Here is a 20,536-nt window from a genome sequence, read left to right as displayed (position 1 = left end):
ATTTTCGAGTTCCAGGCACTACGCTAATCACTGGCTCGCATTTAAGTAATTTAAGTGATTTTTAAAAATAGTGTATGCTTTATATAACCAGCACGTGGCTAGTCAGGCACGGAAGAGCGCTTTGGTTTCATTTTTGCGGTTCCAGATCCAAGCGTTTCGAAGCCTCTCGGGGACAAAATAGAACGAAATATAAGAAATCCGTTATTTAAACAAATCGGAATTCTATATTTAGAAAGCCTTGTCGTGTAGTCGATTTATCACTCAACGCCCACTCATGTCGCATGCGCTTTTTGCGGAATTTTATATGATTTTTGGTAATTACATCGGCAATATTGATTTTTTTTTTTCGGTTAAAATTCTTCAACCGGCGCCAGCTACGGCGTAAGGCCAAAGAGCAAAATTATCGCCACCTCCAGCAGATAAAATTTTTAACTCTCGTTTACTCTATGTTGACATTCCTTCGTGAAATATTACTAATTAGTCAAGATAAGGAAAGTCACAGTTCCAAAATCTCGTTGCTATCACGCGGTACTAAAAATACCGTCATCGTATTTTCTTCGTAACTTACTTACTGTAATTAATTAATAATTTTAATTCGTTTCTGATTTTTTTACAGTATGCCGATAGGTGATAAGCAATTTTGTGGAAAATTTGAAGATGGAAATTTCTCATTTCTGTCATTACGTTAAGGTCTTACTAGCACACTTCGGGTGTCATTTTTTTTGCCATTGCGTCATTTTACAAAGTATTTTGGTGACGATAATTTTCCTTCCTTTTTGGTAATTTCACACCGTTAGGTTTTTCCGTAATTTAATAGATATCAAAATAAATGTAATAAAATAATGATTTCGCATTTTCTTCGTAACATTGGTTAATTTACTGATTAATTAAATATAAAGGTTGCATATCAGTTAGTCTACCTGTAAAATACGGTGTCCCTCAGGGCACAGTTTTGGGACACGTGCTGTTTCTTATCTATATAAATGATATTGAAAATATATTAGATGAAGCTACACAATGATGGAAATAAAAATGATTCCTGACTTGTCAAGATTTTGTATTTTTGGGAAACAATATAAAACTAAAAAAACAAATTTGGATACTGTATCTATTTTTATTCTAAATGAAAAACTGGTGCAGTAAAAGGAAATAAAATACTGAGATCTGATGCAAATTTTCTAAGCTTTATATCTACACTAGGAACATTTTTTAAGACCAACATCAAAATCTTATTCTATAACAGCATTTGGAATTTTGTTCGACACTTTTGTTCACTTCGTGAAATTATAATTTAAAGCATTTGCAAATTATTGAAAATACTTTGGGTGTACTTAATTTGTTGTCTATAATACTAATATGAATATGTTTCACAAAAAGTTACCTATTTCAGGGCATTCTAGTCGAGTATCGAAATCCAACTTACATCAAGGTCTAAACGATTTATCATGCGATATTAAAAGCTTTTTCAAATAAATGAATTTCAAAGGCTTTTAACATGTCATGTATTGTCTAAATTTTAATCCCTGTGTGATGATCCTAGCTGTTAGTTTTATAAATATCATTGTCGATCTGTTATACTGCAAATATATAATTTTAATTTTTACGTTAGCATAGTGCTAAATAAAGATTTAAATTTGGCACAGCATTTTAACAATTAAATTACAACCAAAAATGTTGCCTTTATAAAATACAGAATATTACAATATTCCGACGTCAATATATATAAACAGAAATAATTTAATAACGGAGACCCATCCAAATCTACTCGGTCATAGATTCGAATATCTTATTTTGTTAATATTTTATTTTTATACGCTCTTTTCTCTTCGTTCCTTAAATATTCTATCCGTTTGTCAAAAGCAATCTTGAGTTATCAGAGTTATTTCAAACTGGATTCCTCCTGCGTCGGTTTTTGCTGAGTCGAACTTCCTGACGTTTCGCTAATCATCCTGTTGGCTTCTTCGGAGCTTGACTGAAACTCTGAAGAAGTCAACAGGATGATTGGCGAAACGTAAGAAAGTTCGACTCAGTAAAAACCAACGCAGGAGGAATCCAGAAGTTTTGTAAAAAGAATTACAGTAGTCTGTGGAAGTTTCTTTGAAAAATTATTTCAAACTGCTTTCTAGTTATAATCTTACCTATGAAAGAGCATTTTGTGCATGTAAGGGTGATTTGAGTTATTATGTATTGGTATGGTAAATGGAATGGAATGTTGGAATGGAAATGTTTTGTAATTTATGAGAGGGGATGTATTGGACTGGCATTGTATTTGTATGTTATGATAATAAATGATATACAATAATGATAATAATAAAAAGACTCGGAAGATGCTCAGGCCTGGTCCAACCTTTGGCCCTTCAACTGGTTTTGGCAATGATCGAGTAGGCTTGTTCGCAAAGCTGATGACACCCAGAAAGGTCGAAAGCTATTACCCAGTTTCGCAAGTGCAATACGTTTCACTTCGTGCGGTGCCTTTTACAACTGGGTTTTAAGTATTCAACCAAACCTTGTGTTGTTTTGAGGTTTTCAATTGCGGAGCGACAGCTTTTGACCTTACTGGGCCTCATCAGTTTGGCGAAGAAGCAGGAGAGCCCTTGGGTTTTATGAAAGATTTATTTCATTGTTAAGCAAATAACAAACTGTTGATTGTATGCCCACTGGCACTGCGAAATCCGATTTTATAATACATACGAAAATGCGTGTTGATCAGAAAAAAATAAACTACACATCAACAATTTCAATCGCTTAAGTTTAATATAAGACGCAACAATCCAACCACAGGGATAAGACAGTGGCAATGTTCGGACAAGGCAAATTAAATTGTTTTCGCAAAACATTTCGTAAAGCCAGCCACTTGAAAACTGTAAACACCCGGGTATGGTAAACCAATTATAAACCAATTAAAATAATGTTCGACAAATTTAAAAAAATACTTGCAGCACTTGGGGAGATAACGTTGTACTAACCACAACGCACATACCCGTGCTCAATTTACACTAAATGGCGCTTACGAGGTCAGACCAACATGTAACCTAAATAATAATAATTACAAATTGTTGATTAACATTTATTTAATGTTCGTGTTATTTTCAAAGCGTTATAGTTGAATATTTCATTTATGCTATATCGCGAAAAAAGCCATACTCCGTATTCGAAGCAAAATAACCGGAAAAATTTTATCACAAAGATGAAAGGTTACGAATTTATTTATGTTCCTGGTTGTAAAACGCAACAAAATACAGCGAGATATTTCTAATACCCTACTAAAGCGGGGCAACAATAATCATTTGCGACAAGAAAATCTTTCGGATATTACATCACGTTCATTTAGAGCTACATTTACAAATCTAAATAACCCCGTATTTTACTGTCGCTGTTACTCTTATTCATTATAATTATTTATAATAATAATAATAATAATAATAATAATAAATTTATTATATCAAAAAAAGGACAATATACAATATTAATATTATTCAACGAAAAGTAAACAGATAGCTCAAAAGCGGAGCAGTCTAGCTTTAAATAGCTACTCTAAGAACTATTTATATAGTTAATAAATTGCGCACTATTGATTGAAATAGAAAATGGATGAACAACAAATAAAATATGAAAAATTCCCCCAAAATCTGAAGAACAACAAAACTCTACAACACATATAGAAATTGCAATTGAAGATAAAGAATTTGATAACCCAACCCCTTGGTAATAACATAATTAGCAATTAGCAACAACACATTCTTAAGAAAACTGTATTTGTAACAAATGATCTTTGTACCTTTTTTTAAATTAATATAAATTTAAGTTACTGAATTCCTATGACAAAGAATTATAAACACGAATTGCGTTGAATGTGAAAGATCTACGAAACAAGGCACTTTGATGATGTGGCATCGTTAGTCTGTACCTGTATCTTACATTCACAGAATGAATAGTACTCCTAGGAGTCAGCCGCTCTCTAAGCAAAGTGGGTGAATCGAAGTTATGGATAATTTTCATAAGGAATATGTTGAAATGAAAAGCTCTTCCTTGTTCCATTTTAAGCCAATTAAGTTGATGATTTGCAGCAGATACATGGTCATATTTTCGAAGACCCATAATAAAACGAACACAAGCATTCTGCAACCTTTGAATACAGCACTTACACTCGGTATCGATAAAAAAAGCCATACACTTCATCACAGTAGTTAAAATGTGAGAGAATAAATGACTCACATAATTGTTTCCTTAGTCTAAAATTTAAAATATGCCTGTTACTATATAAGACTTTTAGTGAGAAATATGCCTTTTGAAAGATATTTTTTAAATATTCACGAAATCTTAGATCACATGATCACCCCTAAATTTTTTGCTGAATCGACAAAGGAAAGTTTAATATTATCTAACATTATAATAAAATTTTAACTTGATTTTTATTTCCAAATATTATTAAATGCGATTTTGATGGGTTTAGCTTTAAATTATGGGCACGAGAAAATTCACTAATCCTGTTAAGATCTTGATTTATAAATACATGCATCCATGCTACTATTAAAATCAAAACAGCAATACAATTGAGTATCGTCGGCATATGCCTCAACTATGAAAAAATTTAAAGATTTTAAGATGTCACAAGTGTAAATCAAAAAAAATACCAGGCCATTATACATTATACTTTCTGATATCGATTTGAAAAATACGATTTAATCAGCTCGTGTGAATTTGAGGAAAAACCATAGACATTTAGCTTGGAAATCAATAGGTCATGGTTCACCGTATCGAATGCCTTCGAAAAATCCAAAAGTATTAAGGCACTCATTAGTTTTTTTTTCAGTGGCTCGGACAATATCATCATTGGTATTCGCAGGACTTGACTTTCGTTTAAAACTGCACTGACTTTCTGGTACTATTCTATTATCCATTATATGGGTATAGATTTGATTATAAAGAACTTTTTCGTATATTTTTGATAGTGCCGGTAATATACTTATTATTTTTAGGTCATTGAAACTTCTCGGCGCATTATTTTTAGCTAATGGTTTTCCAAGTGACATTTTCCAGCTTTTTGGAAAATGGAGGAATTAATAATGTAAGTAACATACACATCAATGAAAGGACTGCAGTATTTAAGCATAAGTGGGGAGAGTTCGTCAACCCCAGTGGCATTTGTTTTAATTTCATGAATATATTTTTGAACATCAGCAAGATTTGTTAATTCAAAAGAAAAGTGTATTACTAAAATTAATTTAATTTTGCAACTAACTTGTAGATCATAATGTTCCCTTTTCTGTTTGTGAGAAGAGTTGGAACATTGATCTTAGGAATGCCTTTTACTAAAAAATTTTAATGCATCGCTTTTATTCTTATTTAAATTAAGTAAACAGCTTGCAACTATAAAGGTTTATTAAATAAATACTCCACCACATTTTTTAGGCATATCGGAAAGAGATATAAATCCCTTTGAGGTTAAAGTACAGTGAACATTTTTGAGCTTTAATTTTTTTGTGGAGCTCATTTTCAAGGCTGTTGTTGTTACCTGTGTTTTATATATTTCACTTCCATTGAAATTCACATTATTAAAGGTCAGTTTATCTTCGTTATCAAAAATCCATTTCATACTTACTCGATGGCCAATGATCATTATCAATGGTTCTAAACTATTAAATTTATAGACTTTCCAAATCCCAAAGGCCAATTTTTCATTTTCATAGAAATAATGTATTAGTACTTTCATCACTAAGTCAAGTGTAACTAAATGACAGCGAAAGTGTCATTTAGTTAAATGAATACTGCAGACTGGTCGATTTATTGTGTAAAACTTAAGCTACCCATTTTGTGTAAAATAAACCGAAAAATTACAAAAAAACTGCGGAATTTGTTTAATTGATGAATTTTGATGTTTTGCTTTAGCTAGCAGTTAATTGCTTACACTGAACTAGGAACTTACGCAGTAATTAAAAAAAAAGTATATTAAAAATAATTTAATCGGAGGATTTATCTTGCTTTTTATATGGTGGAATGGACCCACGTGTCCTATTCCTATATAAATAGTATATTATGTAGACACAATTCGAACTTCGCAAACATATACATTATGATATTATTTATAAAGAAGGACTTGAATTTGCACTCAATTTTGAATACCAGACATAAGATGTACTAAGGTTTATGCCATAAATTGTAACTACCAACGTTGGTAGTATTATTACAAGTAGTGTAAAAAAACATTAAAATTTCCACATTGACAAAATGCAATAAATTGTCTTTATGCACATTATATATTGTATATATAATGTGTAATATGTATAACCTATATATATATATATATATATATATATATATATATATATATATATATATATATGTATATATATATATATATATATGTATATATATATATATATATATATATATATATATATATATATATATATATATATATATATATATATATATATATATATATATATATATATATATATATATATATATATATATATATATATATATATATATATATATATATATATATATATATATATATATATATATATATATATATATATATATATATATATATATATATATATATATAGATAGTTCCTTTTACAGTGTTTATATATTTTTTCATAACAACACAGTAATTGTTGTCTGGTGTGAATTGTTTTTTTATTCCTTCTCATTCTTTATATTTTTTTCTTGTAGTTCTTTTAGGACCTGCTATAACTTACACTAAAAAGTATGTTTAATGTCAAGTGTAATCTAAATGAAAGTATAGTAAAACAGAGTGAATTGAATACTGCAGACATTAGATTGTTTCTGTGCGATTTAAAGCTTTATTGTGTGGTATCCAAACAACCTTCTCTGTACAAAGGAAACGGAAGGATTACAAAAAAATTGAGGAATTTGTTGAATTTTGATGTTTTGCTGTAATAATTTTCACACTGAACTGGGAACTTGCCTCGTGTGATCATAGTAATCTAAAAAATATATATTACAAATATATTTAATCTTAGGTTTGTCAGAATAGGAACCAAAACGCTATTATCTTGCCTTGTATAAGGAAAAATGGACCCAAGCGGTTTATAGATGACCGAATTTCGTTAGTCCATCGTTCAAGCAAAGTAGTAACATATACATTGTGATGTTATTTATAAACAAGGACTTGAATCTGCAACATTTTGCATACCAGAATTAAGATGTAGGTACTATGGTTTCAAAACCGCTGGATTTAAGAAAATCTTCCAAAATGGAATAAATTGCGTTCATTCACAATCACCTCGTCCATCTAATATTCAAAAAGCCCAAATTCATGAGAAACTCTAATAGTAAAATATACTGCAAATGTTGAATGAATTATGGAAATATAAATAAACAATTTACGACCGTGTAGAAATCTAAATTAACTATTTTCATAAAGCTTTCTAAGATAACAAACATCGCCAAGGTTAGTTTTGGTTAGTTCGGAAAAAGTTCAATTTTTAAACCTATTTTGAGTTTAAATTGGGTTTCGTTATTGCTAAGCTTAGTGAAAATGGGGACGTTCAATAAAAATTGCATCCGATTTTTCATTTGCTATTAAATAGAATCGAATTAAGTATTTGCAAGCAATATTCAATTGGTTTCATAAAATAAAAGAAAAATTGACTTTGGCGAATGCGCCAGGCATATTTTTAGATATTGACCAAACCGTAATTGATTATTTATTTATACTGTAAATTAGATCGTGCACTACAAAATGTGCCATATTCCACATATATATGGATTGCTTGGACATAACAGCAAACAAGGTTTACTATTTCCTAATTCTTATAAAAAAAAAACAGGCTAAACTATTATCTACTACTATTTAGCAGTGGCTCATAGATAGGGGTTACTTAAAAATTAGTCTAAATCTAAAATGTGAAGAAGAGAAAAATAATTTGGTTCTATTGACAGTAGTGTCAGCTTTCGATGCAAAAAAGTAATGCCTAAAATTGGGTAGTGGACCACAGGAAATGTGCAGTTTGACTTCTAATGGCAAAGCGCATTAGCAAGCTAGCTGAACAATCTGAAACAAGTAGAGATATTTTTGATTCAAGCGTCAATCATATGAACATCGCATCCAGACGCGCAGCGTCTAGTTAATCCGGAGTTCGGTGAGATTTTGACGTCGATTTATTTGAAAGTGTTGAACGTATTTAACCACAAAATATTGCCGTAACAAAGTAAGTGATTTTCACGGAAATCGAATTTCTAACAAACTTTCGCGACTGGAATTTTCATTTTATAAAAATAACGCTTTAATGATTTCATTTATCCTACGTTTGCTAATAAAATAGACCCGAGAGCTTTTTAATTGCTTGTTTTGTGTTAGAACTAATAAACAGCCAAAATTTATCTCGTTTTTTTTCCATTTGCAAAGACATAATTTAATTTTTTGAAAGTAGGTTTGTTTAACGATAGAATATGAAAATATTTATAAAGTCATATATTGCTATTACCGTTTTATTTCAATAGCCGCTGGATACCTTCACCTCATGTAAATCGCATTTCAACAATTTATTCAAAGGGTCATTAAAGTGCATCTGTGTATACAAAACCGATTAATTAATCTAATCCTTTAATGTCATTGCGAACAGAGCCTATTTTTTAAATCCGGAGAAAACTATGCTTTTGCGATTTTCAAAAAAAAACTTTTTCACCAGCCTGGGATATATTTTCTTTTGATATTGTTACAAGAAGTTGGTAAAACAAAAATGTTAATCACCAACCAAAATTCTGATAGGCACACTGTTATAAATAATGACAACTGTAATTATTGTAGATTACCTCTTAATATTTCTTTGAATCGAATATTTTAAAATTAATATATATATATATATATATATATATATATATATATATATATATATATATATATATATATATATATATATATATATATACATTATTCAGTATACATATATTATTCAGTAGCCAGTAAAATTACCAATATATTGAAAATCACTAAACACTGGTAAACAGTTTATCGCACGCTATTAACTATTGGTTTGATATATTTCGTGCAAGATATAAACGTTCGGGAGAGTGTTTTTGGTATTTGGGTCAAAATAAAGACGTATATAGGTATGGACGCATATTAGAAACTGATCAATTACTTGCATATGCATTAAAAGGCGCCTTGTATCTTAACTTAACAGTGGAATTATTTCAGCACACTTGCCAAAGAGCTTTATGTTTTCGAGTGGATATCCTAACGCTTTTTATTTAGTTTACAACGGTTACAACGTTGATTAACGAAATGTTTGGATTGATCCGTGTGATATATCTACTGGGATTGTAATAAATACTACTGGAACTAATCGTTAAATATTAATATCGGGAAATAAACTGGCCATCAAAAACGGTGGCATTTAAAAAAAAATCGACTTTTTGAAGAAAATTTTTGGCCATTTTATTGTAATAAACTATGAGAAAATTTTTCTAATTTCACGACCAAACCATTGGTAAAATATATTTTTATCACCTATTTGTTATAAATACTACTATAAACTATTTTTATTACAACCTATTTAAAGATCCTTCATTTTTTTTAAATAAAAGTTTTAGCGGGTTCATTTTATTGTTATTAATACCATAACCAATCTTTATTAACGTCAGGAAATAAACTAGTTTACAAAATTCATTGGCAATATATATTTTTACACTCGATTTCAAATTATAGCAATAATAATGAAAATAAAAGTCTTAGTTACTACATTTTGTTCTTATAAATATTACTATAAACTATAAACAATTTTGTTTAATATCAGGAAATCAAATGGCGGACAAAATTATTGGCAATTATTAAAAATCTAAACATTTCGGCCTATTTATTGTAGTAAACTTTCCTACTCTCCCTAGCTATTATTACTACTACTACTACAACTTCTACTATTCCTACTATAAACTATAGTTAATTTTTATGAATATCAAGAATTAAACTAATGTACAAAAACATTGGCCGAATTTAGTTGTTCAACCTATTTAAAATTACGGCATTATTTTTTTAAATAAAAGTTTTAGCTGGTTCATTTTATTGTTATAAATGCTATAACCATTTTGTATTAATATCAAGAATTTAATTAGTCGACAAAATACATTTTTATAAGCTATTTCAATTACGTGAATATTTTTGAAAATAAAAATTTTATTTAGTACACTCAATTCTTATAAATATTGCTATAAATATACATTCAACTACAGTACCACTGTAGGGTTAGGGCCCTCCAGTAATTCTGATTGCTATATAAATTGGACATTTTCAAAAATTAATATTTGCAAAACGTTTCACAAGAAAAGCATAAAACTTCCCCTGCCTTTTCCATTCAAGATATATTGCTACTCAAAAGAGTAACGGAAAAGCGTGTGAACTAATCAAAAACAGGAATATTCTTTCAAAGTTAGGCATGCAATAAATAGTGATTCGGGTACCTCGGATTACTGAACTTGTACTTCAGTCGACCAAAGCATTGGCCAAATACATTTTTACAGTTTACAACATTTTTTTTTTATTTAAAAGTTTGGTTGGTTCATTTCATTGTAATAAATACACTATACAAAATTACAATATTACTATAACCAATCTTTATCGACTAGTCCTGGTAGGTTTTGCGAACATGTTTCGCTATGTTTTGATTTACAATAATACCAAATTCGATTTGTTTTGCTACTATTAATCTATTTCGGGAAATCTCTTCGTTCAATTAACTTTTAAAGCGGCGTGAAAATCAATTCGAAATATCATATCGAGGTTGTGTTTTCGTGATGTTATAGTTCGCGTTCCTTTTATAGGACGAAGGACAGATTAATAAGAGAAACTCCAAGCTTATTGATAATGGCGCTGTTTCCTACAGAGTATTATAACCGAACGAGAAAAAATTATTGAGAAACCACCAAATAGGAAATTGGAAGGACTATGGATGACTATCTAACCGATTATGACGATATTGATTCTCATTCGATATTCGATTGGGCAGAATTGATACCCACGCTATTCGTATATGGCTTCAGTTTTATTTTGGGCCTGACTGGAAATTGTTTAATCATATTTACAACGTTTCGTTACAGAAGAATGCAAAGCGTCACGAACATGTTTCTGTCTAGTTTGGCATCGTCAGATTTGTTGTTGATCATATTCTGCATACCGGTGAAGGTAAGCGTTCGCTTTTGTTTAAAAACTTTCACCACCTGTCAACAAAAGATAAACAAAAATAATTCAAAACTAGTAAGTTTTCTTAGACATATCATTAACATCAAAGTAAAATTTGAAGTAAAAGTGTTTCCCATATCTATATTTCAAAGTCTAGTGTACAGGCTTTAAGCCCTTTTTGGATAGTCCACATGAATATATTAAACTTACGTATATATATATATATATATATATATATATATATATATATATATATATATATATATATATATTAAAAAGTTGTCGAGGTTCATGCTGGGCGAACCACATTGGGAAGTAAACAAAGTTTATCTTTTAAACACCAATATAGATCCATTAATTGATGTATCCGTGATAAAAGTCATCAGGCATGCTGCAGATAAAAATACAATTTCTATTCAGCAATTCGCCAAAAGGGAGTTTATTTTATCATATTTATTTTAATAGATAATACCGAATCTATATTATAGTCAAGTTCGTTACGTCAATCCAATCTTTATCTACGACAAAAATCGATTTTACTTGCTAATTTATCCTAAATTTAAATCATCGTTATAAAAATGTATATAAATGTGTAACTACATTTGCAATTGCATTTTAATGTCAATGAAGAGGGTTTGTTTTAGAATAAAGAATATATGCCACGATATTTAGTTGGAGATTTATCAGTTCTTTAAAACCCAATGGCAATATACGAAATGCAACAAATTAAAAAGTGCCAAAAATTTCTTAATTGTGAAATAAAGTTTTAATAAACATTTGTAGGGTCTATAGTAGGGTGCTTTAAAATTTGTTTTTATTTTTTTTTTTAGCTCTTAACCTCTTATTTCCCAAATGTTTCTTTTTGATATAAAAAAATCCTCGCCAAAGATGGGCACTGTTGCTCAACTCTAAGGGGTCGCTATTTTTATTTTAGTTTCCCATTTAATGAAATTTACGTATAATGTTCGCAATTTTTTACAAAAGACCAATTCATATTGTTAAATTTATAAATTAGAATTTGTAGAATACAGAACTTATTTGTAGAATCAATCATATTATAAGTACCTGTGTAATCGTTATTTGGTTCTTCACCTAAATCTCTGTCGAATCTTCTGAGTTTGCAGAAGTTAAAAAACTACTATGTCGATTTGACGTTTTTCATTCTTCTTTTAAATTAAATACTTAGACTGAGCTTCTGTTACGATGAGATACATCAAACAAATTCTCAAGGCGATTTTTAAATGTATGCTTCTTAATTTTTTGTTTCTGAGTTTTCTTTTTTTTAATTTTTTTTTTCAAAAGTTCTCACTCTCGATAAGTTGTTATGATTTTAGTAATAGCGTTATATAGTTGAGAGACGGGAATACCGGTAGGTTTCCAAACTTCATAGCAACATGAATCACTTCATCAAAACATTGTCGAATTGTGAGGTTAGAATCTGTATGCTTGTAGAAAAAAAATTGTAACACTTTTCTTATACTCGGTAATTTTCGTCTACTTAATTTTCTACATAAAAGACCAACCAAATAAATTTCAAAAATCAGCCATTTTACTGATAATAATTGAAATTACTGCGAGCTTTAAAGAATGACAATACACAATAATTTTTTAATATAAGTGTTGCAGACACTGATAATTTGACAACTGTACCGTATGATCTAATATAATTAGTGCTGCCACCTACACTAAGTATGGACAACCATTTTAAAATTTGAAGTCCATAGAAATAAAACACTGACTATTAATTAGGATAAAAATTTTGAGAAATTATGTAGATAAAAAATTATTAGAAGCTATTTCTGAAATTTTTAAATGGCTGTTTTTTTGCTTTTAATGATCATCATACTTTGTGATGCGGTTTTGGAAAGCTTAAAGACTCAATTTAATACAATATAAATTGATTTTTTGTAAAAAATCGCGAACATTATACATAAATTTAATTTTAGTCAAAAAAGAATGTTAATCAAATGGGAAATAAAAATAGCAACCCCTTAGAGTTGAGCTAGATCTTTGGTGAGGATTTTTTTTATATCAAAAAGAAATATTTGAGCTAAAAAAAAATTTTTTTTAATGCACCCTAGTGTATAGGATTAAGGTTAATAAACAAAATTAAATTGCTAGATACAAAAACCTGCAATTTTAATTCCTTCCGTAATTCCTTGGAATTCGAGCGGCACTCTTCCATGAATTTCATTCATTCCTCAGCTGATTCCATCTCTATGTGTTGGGTAAATGTAATCCCTTCTGATCCCTTGGTAATTTGTATTTAACTTTTATTGCCTACATCTCTTTGATGTGTAGTTTAAGTTACTCGGAGTTCTACTGATTCACGAGATAAAAATTTCTTTCGTTGATATCCTTCTAGCTTCATGGCCATTAAATGAGAAAATGTAGACGTTCCTCTATTCCCGAAACTGTTTTAGGTAGCCAAATTATTTTCATATACTTGGACTATGGGTGTAGTCCTATGTAAAAGTGTCCACTATATGCAAAACGTATCTGCGATATGTTCCGTATTAACTTTGACAGCCATAAGTATCGAAAGGTAAGTAAATTTGCATCTAAATTAATAATGTTAGATATTTGGGTGTGTATTTCAGGTATTATGCCATTGTTCACCCAATGAAAGCAAAATATGTATGTACTCGAAGTCAAGCTAAGCGAATCATATTTTTCATATGGTTGGTATCAATTTTGTTTGCTTTTCCCACCATACTCGTCCAGGTACGATTTGGAACAAAATTTCAGCAAAACACATTTCGGATAAACTGAAAGCGGAGCTTTTAATTTTTTTTTACATTCACATTTATAACGTAAACAAAATATTGCGAATGGCTATATGCTTTCATTGAATTTACTCGCGTATTACACATTCATTCATTTGTTTTGATTATTTTTATCACATGTTTCGAAGCGTTTTCGGGTAAATAAAACCAACAAATCTTTAGTGCTCGCCTTTTATTGCCTCAAAAATCATCATAACCTCATTTTTCTCTAAAATAATCTGCGTAATTTTATTTTCGGTAGATGCCGAGAGGGTGAATTAGCGTGGCCCCTTAAATCCTCAAATTCTCAAAATTATGTGCGAAGTCATCCCCTGTGAAATTGTCGACCGGTATATTTAAAACATTACATTTTAAAAATTGTATTATTTAAAATAAATATTATTTTGTACTTAATAAATGGGGAACTTCACTATTTTTAAATTGTGCCTATTTATAGTTCTTTCAAAAGAGTTAAAATTACTAAAAGTTGAAAAATTCAAATTAACAGCCACAAATTTTGGAAATAATAAACAAATTGCCCGAATTTACATTTTATTTTAAAATGTCAGAATTTGTGCTCACGGGTTCCGGATTTTTTAATAGTTTATTTCGACAATTCACAATCCACATTATTGAACGCATCAAAATGGAAAAAAATATATAAAAATGAAAAATTTAGAGCAAAAAACAACACAATTTGAAAAAAGCATTGAATAGAAAGGTAGAGTTACAAAATTAGTGAGTAAATTCACATTAAATCATCCCTTGAGGAAGTAGCAAATGAAATCATGAGACTGTAACGCCATATTTAAAATTATAACCAATCTTACTGCTTCATAATTAATGAAATTATTCAAGATCTGTTGGAGTAAGATTTGGTATCGAATTCCAAAGGAAACTATCTTAAAATGAAGCTTTTTTTCGGACATTTCAAATACAAGAAATTTGATGATTTTAGATTCAAATGCCTGTGGGCAAAAACAGCGAATACCGTTGGTGCGTGAGAGATTGGGGTAACAAAGTACTGTGGAGATTCCACGAACTTTACATGATGATCTTAATTTTATTATTTCCATTTTTCATAATGACGTATTCTTATGCACGAATTTGCTGTGAAGTGTGGAAACTAATGGAACGGCGTTGCGACATGGTCAGGGAACGAATGTAACTAATATCTCAGTCGAATAATACTCCATAGGAGTTCATTGTGACATTGTTTTAGAATCGAGAGCAAAAAACCACCGGAACAATTAGAGGAATCATCTGTCGATCCGGATCACGTGGTCAAAAGCAAAATATCGCGAGTGAAGAATTTTCGCGACGACACCATTATGGTCAAACAAGTTATCTACATGTTGGTTACGGTAGTGACGTTATTTGCGATTTGTTGGTCGCCACTTCTAGTGGACAACATTTTGAACGCTTATGATATATTATGTCCCGAAAGAACCGGCGCTTTAAAGTATATGTCAAGCGCATTCCATTTAATGGCGTATTTCAACAGGTAATCGCGCAAATTGTTAAAATGTTGGATAAAACGAACTCAAAATAAAAATATGTATACGGTTTGAGTTTGAATATTTTGTAAGTTAATTTCACGGTGGTGATAATTTTGAGGAAATCGTAGTTGGTATAAATATACTGTGAAATGAATTTAAAATATTACAAGAATCCATGCATCCGTTTCTAATTCACTAGCTTCTAACTTAGGATATTAGACTGAAAAGTTTATAATTCCTTCTTAAGGATACAAATAGAACGCTGTTTCTACATTTCTAAATTAGCTCGTTTTGTCAAGAACTAAATGGTCACCTAAAAGTCCAGACGCCAATCTCAGATACCATCTATGAGACACTCAACTGCTCCTCTATTTCTAAATTTTTAAAATGCTGGACAAAATGAATTAAAAAAAAAATTTATACGTTTTGAATCTGAATATTTTTAATTCCATGGTTCCCTATTTGAGTATAGAGAAACAGTAATTTCCTAGCTTCTCATCTGACTTCTCATACTTATTAAACGTTAAATATACTATTGTATTAACAAAAATATTAACTGAATAACTGGGAATATTAGACAGAGAAATTTCTTCTAAAAGATACAAAAAATCGCAATTACATCTTAATTAACCCCAATTCTGTTATTAATATCTCTGTTTTTAAATTTCTAAATTAGCTAGTTCTTTCAAGAAGTAAATGTTCCACATAAGGAATATTCGCCTAAAAATCCAAACGCTAATCTAAGCGAACATTTATGAGACACTTAGGTGCTCTTCTCACTCTAAATTGTTAAAATGCTGGACAAAATGAAGTCAAAATAAAAAATATGTGCACTTTTTCAGTTTGAATACCTTTAATTAATTAATCAATTTAATTTTTGTAGATATTTTTATAGTTTATAATTTCTAAATTCTAAATTCCTTTCAAGAAGTAAATGTTCCAGTTATGGAATGGTCAAAACATGTATACGTTTAGAGTTTTGAATATTTTTAATTCCATGGTGGTCATAATTTTAAGAAAACGGCAGTTTTTTGAGTGGCTGGTATGGATACGTACAAAATATTTGAGTAGAGAGAAACTGTAAAACAATTTATAACACAATACCAAGAGTTCATCCAGCCGTTTCTAATTTCCTAACTTCTCACTTTAATTATCATACTTATTAAAAATTACAATATACTATTGTATTATAATTTTACGAAAACGGTAGTTTTTTGATTAATATAAAATAACTTTAAAATAATTTATAGCATAAGTTTCTCACATTTGTGAAAAATTACAATTGTATTAACTGGTTAATTTGGGATATCAGACTGAAAAAGTGTATAACTTCTTCGGAAGGTACAAAATGGTTTCAATTATAGTTGAAACTATAGCTAAAAAAAAATAAACACCAGCTTTGTCCGCTAATTTTTTAATTTATTAGGCAAAATTTCACAATTTAAAATTTTTTCTGGTTCATGTGCCTCTTCATGTCAATATTTCCGTTAACAAAATAAACAAAAAGGTCATACAAATTTAAAGAGTTAATGATTACTTCAAAAGCCATCACCATCACGATTAAAATGTAAAAGAGAAACTTGTGCATTGTATATCGTTATGTTTTTACGGGATTAAATTTAATCCCAACCTTCCTCCTTTTTTTCGGACTTAGGACCGACAGGAGCAGCTGGCGAGCTTAATGCTCGATCTACTCGCAAGCTACCCCTGGTGGAGTTAAAGCATAGCGAATTCGTCATAAAAGAAACCCTCTCATTCGGCTCGGTTTAAAATTGCTTCATACGGGGATAATTTTAATTTTTGTTGCAGTTGCGTCAACCCGATCATTTACGGTTTCATGTCCAAAAGCTTCAGGGAAAGTTTCATGCTGGCACTATGCTGTACATCAGATGCCCACGTGCGTATGCGCAGGGGTGGGAGCAACTACAGTATCAAATATATATCTAGGAACGGGTCCCAAACAAGAACTACCGACCTCAAGAGGCAGGAGTCGTCACTGCTGGTAAATGCAACCAAGAACACATGAATAGTAGGTACGTCAAAAATACTGCCGATACAGATTTTTGACTTGTCTGATAACAAACAGTTAGCTACGTTTATTTATTACCAGAGTCGTCGTCTACTAATATTTGTGTGATATCATTATCAAAATAATAATCCAAAAAACGTTTAAGTATGAATTTTGGAAAGTCAAAATCAAAATCTTGCTACTTTTACTTATTTTTATGGTCGGTAAGTCGGTAGAGGTCTTGGATTGGTCTGATAACAAAACTTTATCAATAGGCTAAGTGTATTTATTGTTATAGTCGTTGTTTACTATAGTACACGTACATGTGATAATTCCCAGAAAATTATGTATTTGGGAAAATAGGAACCTTGCATTTTTTTACAAAAAATAATATATGTATATATACATACATACATATGCACCCGTTTTTAAGAGAGATTATGTGATTAAATATAATTTATATGAGATACAATTATCAAAATAATGGTAGAGTTTATTATTTTGGTAATAGGTATATAGATTTTTTATTGTCTAATATCAAACTGTTGCATAAGTTTACTAATTGTAAAATTTGTTGTCAAAATACATGTGATACAATATCCAAAATAATCGAGAAATGTTGCAATTTATTATACAAAGAAATTAAATTATTATTATTATTATTATTACAATTAAGACTGACAAAGTGTTTGTGCGAGGTATACGAAGAAATGATGTTGCTTAAATATTAACCGCACCAAAACTATATTGTTAAATCGTTACAAAGTGTCAATAAAATGGTTAATTCTAAACGACTTTTTGATGCCAATTGCAAGCGATGTGATTTTGGCGTTTTTTGAAATTGATTGAAGCCCGAAAGCCGGTTTCAATTTAAGGCTTTCTGAGCAACAATCAAAATCGAAAAAGCCTCAAGTTTCCCCCATTTCCTTACCTGAAACAAATAAATTAACTTTAATTAGTTTTAGCAACAATCAACGATCAATATTACAAATATTTTTGATGGCGTCGTATTTTTTTTATGTTGCTTTCTACTATTTCCTCAAATTTCGTGTAGCTTCACGACGTGTTACTTTTGTTGATTAGTTTTCGGTCGTCATATACTGAAGTGGGTTTACAGTAAAACATTTTAGCAAGTCGTAATGATAATTTTAAAAGGCCATAAAACGCGCAATAAAGATATACAAAGTTTGTATATATATTTCACCAAAAACATAAAATCAATAATCAATAGTGTTTATTTAACTGCATCATTATAAGAACGGGGAGAAATTGATACCGATTTGTAAGCAAACCATTTAAGTGAAACTTTACTAACGTTGGCACTTTGCGAACAGCGAAACATCACTTTCTGTGCCACGGAGCTTTAAAATTTAAATAGGTGAGCATTTTAAAAATACCAACTTTGACGAAGCTTTATTGACATTGATAAGGGGCTACATTACAATTTAATTCCGGAGCTCTGGAAGGGTCACACAGCAGTGTCATCCGCGCCCTTGACAACTGTGACGCAATCATTAGCTAAATTTTCACGTCAACTTTCATGGAAGCTTTATCAGCCATGTGGATTGAGTTTTATAGTTTAATTTCACGATTTACGTAACGCATATCTCGCTAAATGATTTGTAACAGAAATAGGCATTTGGGAACTATCTACAAAGCGTTGTAATAAAAGTCAAAACAGATGAACGCGGACTGACCAATAAATCTTTTAAACAACATATACTTGACCAAAACAACTCTCAAGTACGAATGCTGATTGGACAAACACTCTTGACATGGTGGAAGCGCAAAATCACCGATATAGCAAAAACAATTGAAAATATCAATGAAAAGAGTGTAATTAAGATCAATTATTGTTACGGCTAAAAAATAAATAATGGTCAAAGCTTGATAATTATAATAAAGTTATAACGAACATTTCACTATTAAATATTAATTACATAATTATTTTAAGTACATACGATTCGAAAGATGCGACTCTCAGGATTGGAAGTTTGGAAGTACTTCCTAAAATTTGTTTAATATAATATTTAATATATTCCCAATAGCAAATTTTTCTGCTTTTATAAATACCGATGTCAAGAATTTTTACAAATTACGTTTGTAGAACCGCATTTTGAATAATATCATTAACAATGGGGTTGTTTAATAATAACACATCAAATTAAAGCAACAATTGTTTATAATACATATTATATACTAATACGTAATAAGCAATATTTCAATATATAAATAGAGAATTTAAACTCATAAGGAAAGTAATATGCGTTTAATAACTAAGTCATCTAACTACCTACCTGAAGAGAGGTGGCGAAATCGAGGTACAAACTACTCAGAGATGTGATTCAAACTGGCTTTCGGACATTTGACCAAGCGGAAAGGTAAGTACAAAAGGGCGTTCGCTTAGATGTCGCAACCCCCATTAGCTTTCGGCTCCTCCCTTTGTTCCAATGCAAAATGGAGACCTCCATGAAAATTGCATATAGAAATGAGCCGGTAGATTTGTGAAAAAATAAAAAACGAAATACGGGCGAATTCCCGACATAAATATTCGGTTTATCGAAAATATTTATTAGATTCGTAATCATCGTTACGAGATATCGCAATTTGCAAGCCACAAATTTGCATGAAAAAAATATGTGTTGTTGAAAAATTACGAAGCAATAGATATCTAGAATTAATGAAAGGGCAAAAACGTATTATTTATTTTGTTTATTACGTGAAACTTTTGAAAAACTCATTCACGTATTGAAATATTTTTTAAATATGTGCGAAAGAGAGTGAAAAAATTAGGTTGTAGAAAATTTATTTAGATAAGGTGTCTGGATGAATGTTAATAGGGTATTTTTTGAATCAATATTATTCCATTCAGCTATGTTTAGTTTAGTGCAATATTTCGTATTAAAAGAGTTAAGTTGCAAACTAAAATTGGATATTGGTTCAAGCCGTTCAATATAATGGCTTCAAAAAATGATAAAAATGATAAACCCGGATTTTTGAGACCAGAAAAAATATTTATATACACAATCGGTATACATACGTATTTGTTTTCTGCAAACTTAGTCGTTTGGGTTCAGTTTCTGCAGAAGTCATTGGTAAATAAATTTTGTCT

General features: G+C 30.1%; 1 protein-coding gene across 1 annotated transcript; it reads left to right on the top strand.

The window, feature by feature from the left end:
* Positions 1-8,060: 8,060 nt before the first annotated feature.
* On the top strand, positions 8,061-18,108 carry LOC132708838 (gastrin/cholecystokinin type B receptor-like). Its single transcript, XM_060681454.1, has 7 exons — positions 8,061-8,186; positions 10,795-11,155; positions 13,576-13,697; positions 13,753-13,876; positions 14,876-15,081; positions 15,140-15,421; positions 17,226-18,108. The coding sequence occupies exons 2-7, from the start codon at positions 10,919-10,921 to the stop codon at positions 17,440-17,442; spliced, it is 1,188 nt and encodes a 395-aa protein (XP_060537437.1). The 5' UTR covers positions 8,061-8,186; positions 10,795-10,918; the 3' UTR covers positions 17,443-18,108.
* Positions 18,109-20,536: the final 2,428 nt, after the last annotated feature.

This window comes from Cylas formicarius, unplaced genomic scaffold, assembly GCF_029955315.1.
Source record: "Cylas formicarius isolate icCylForm1 unplaced genomic scaffold, icCylForm1.1 PGA_scaffold_12__32_contigs__length_19106922, whole genome shotgun sequence".
Classification (NCBI taxonomy): Eukaryota; Metazoa; Arthropoda; class Insecta; order Coleoptera; family Brentidae; genus Cylas; species Cylas formicarius.
The sequence above is the reverse complement of the archived record's forward strand: the minus strand, read 5'-3'. Positions and strand labels throughout refer to the sequence as shown.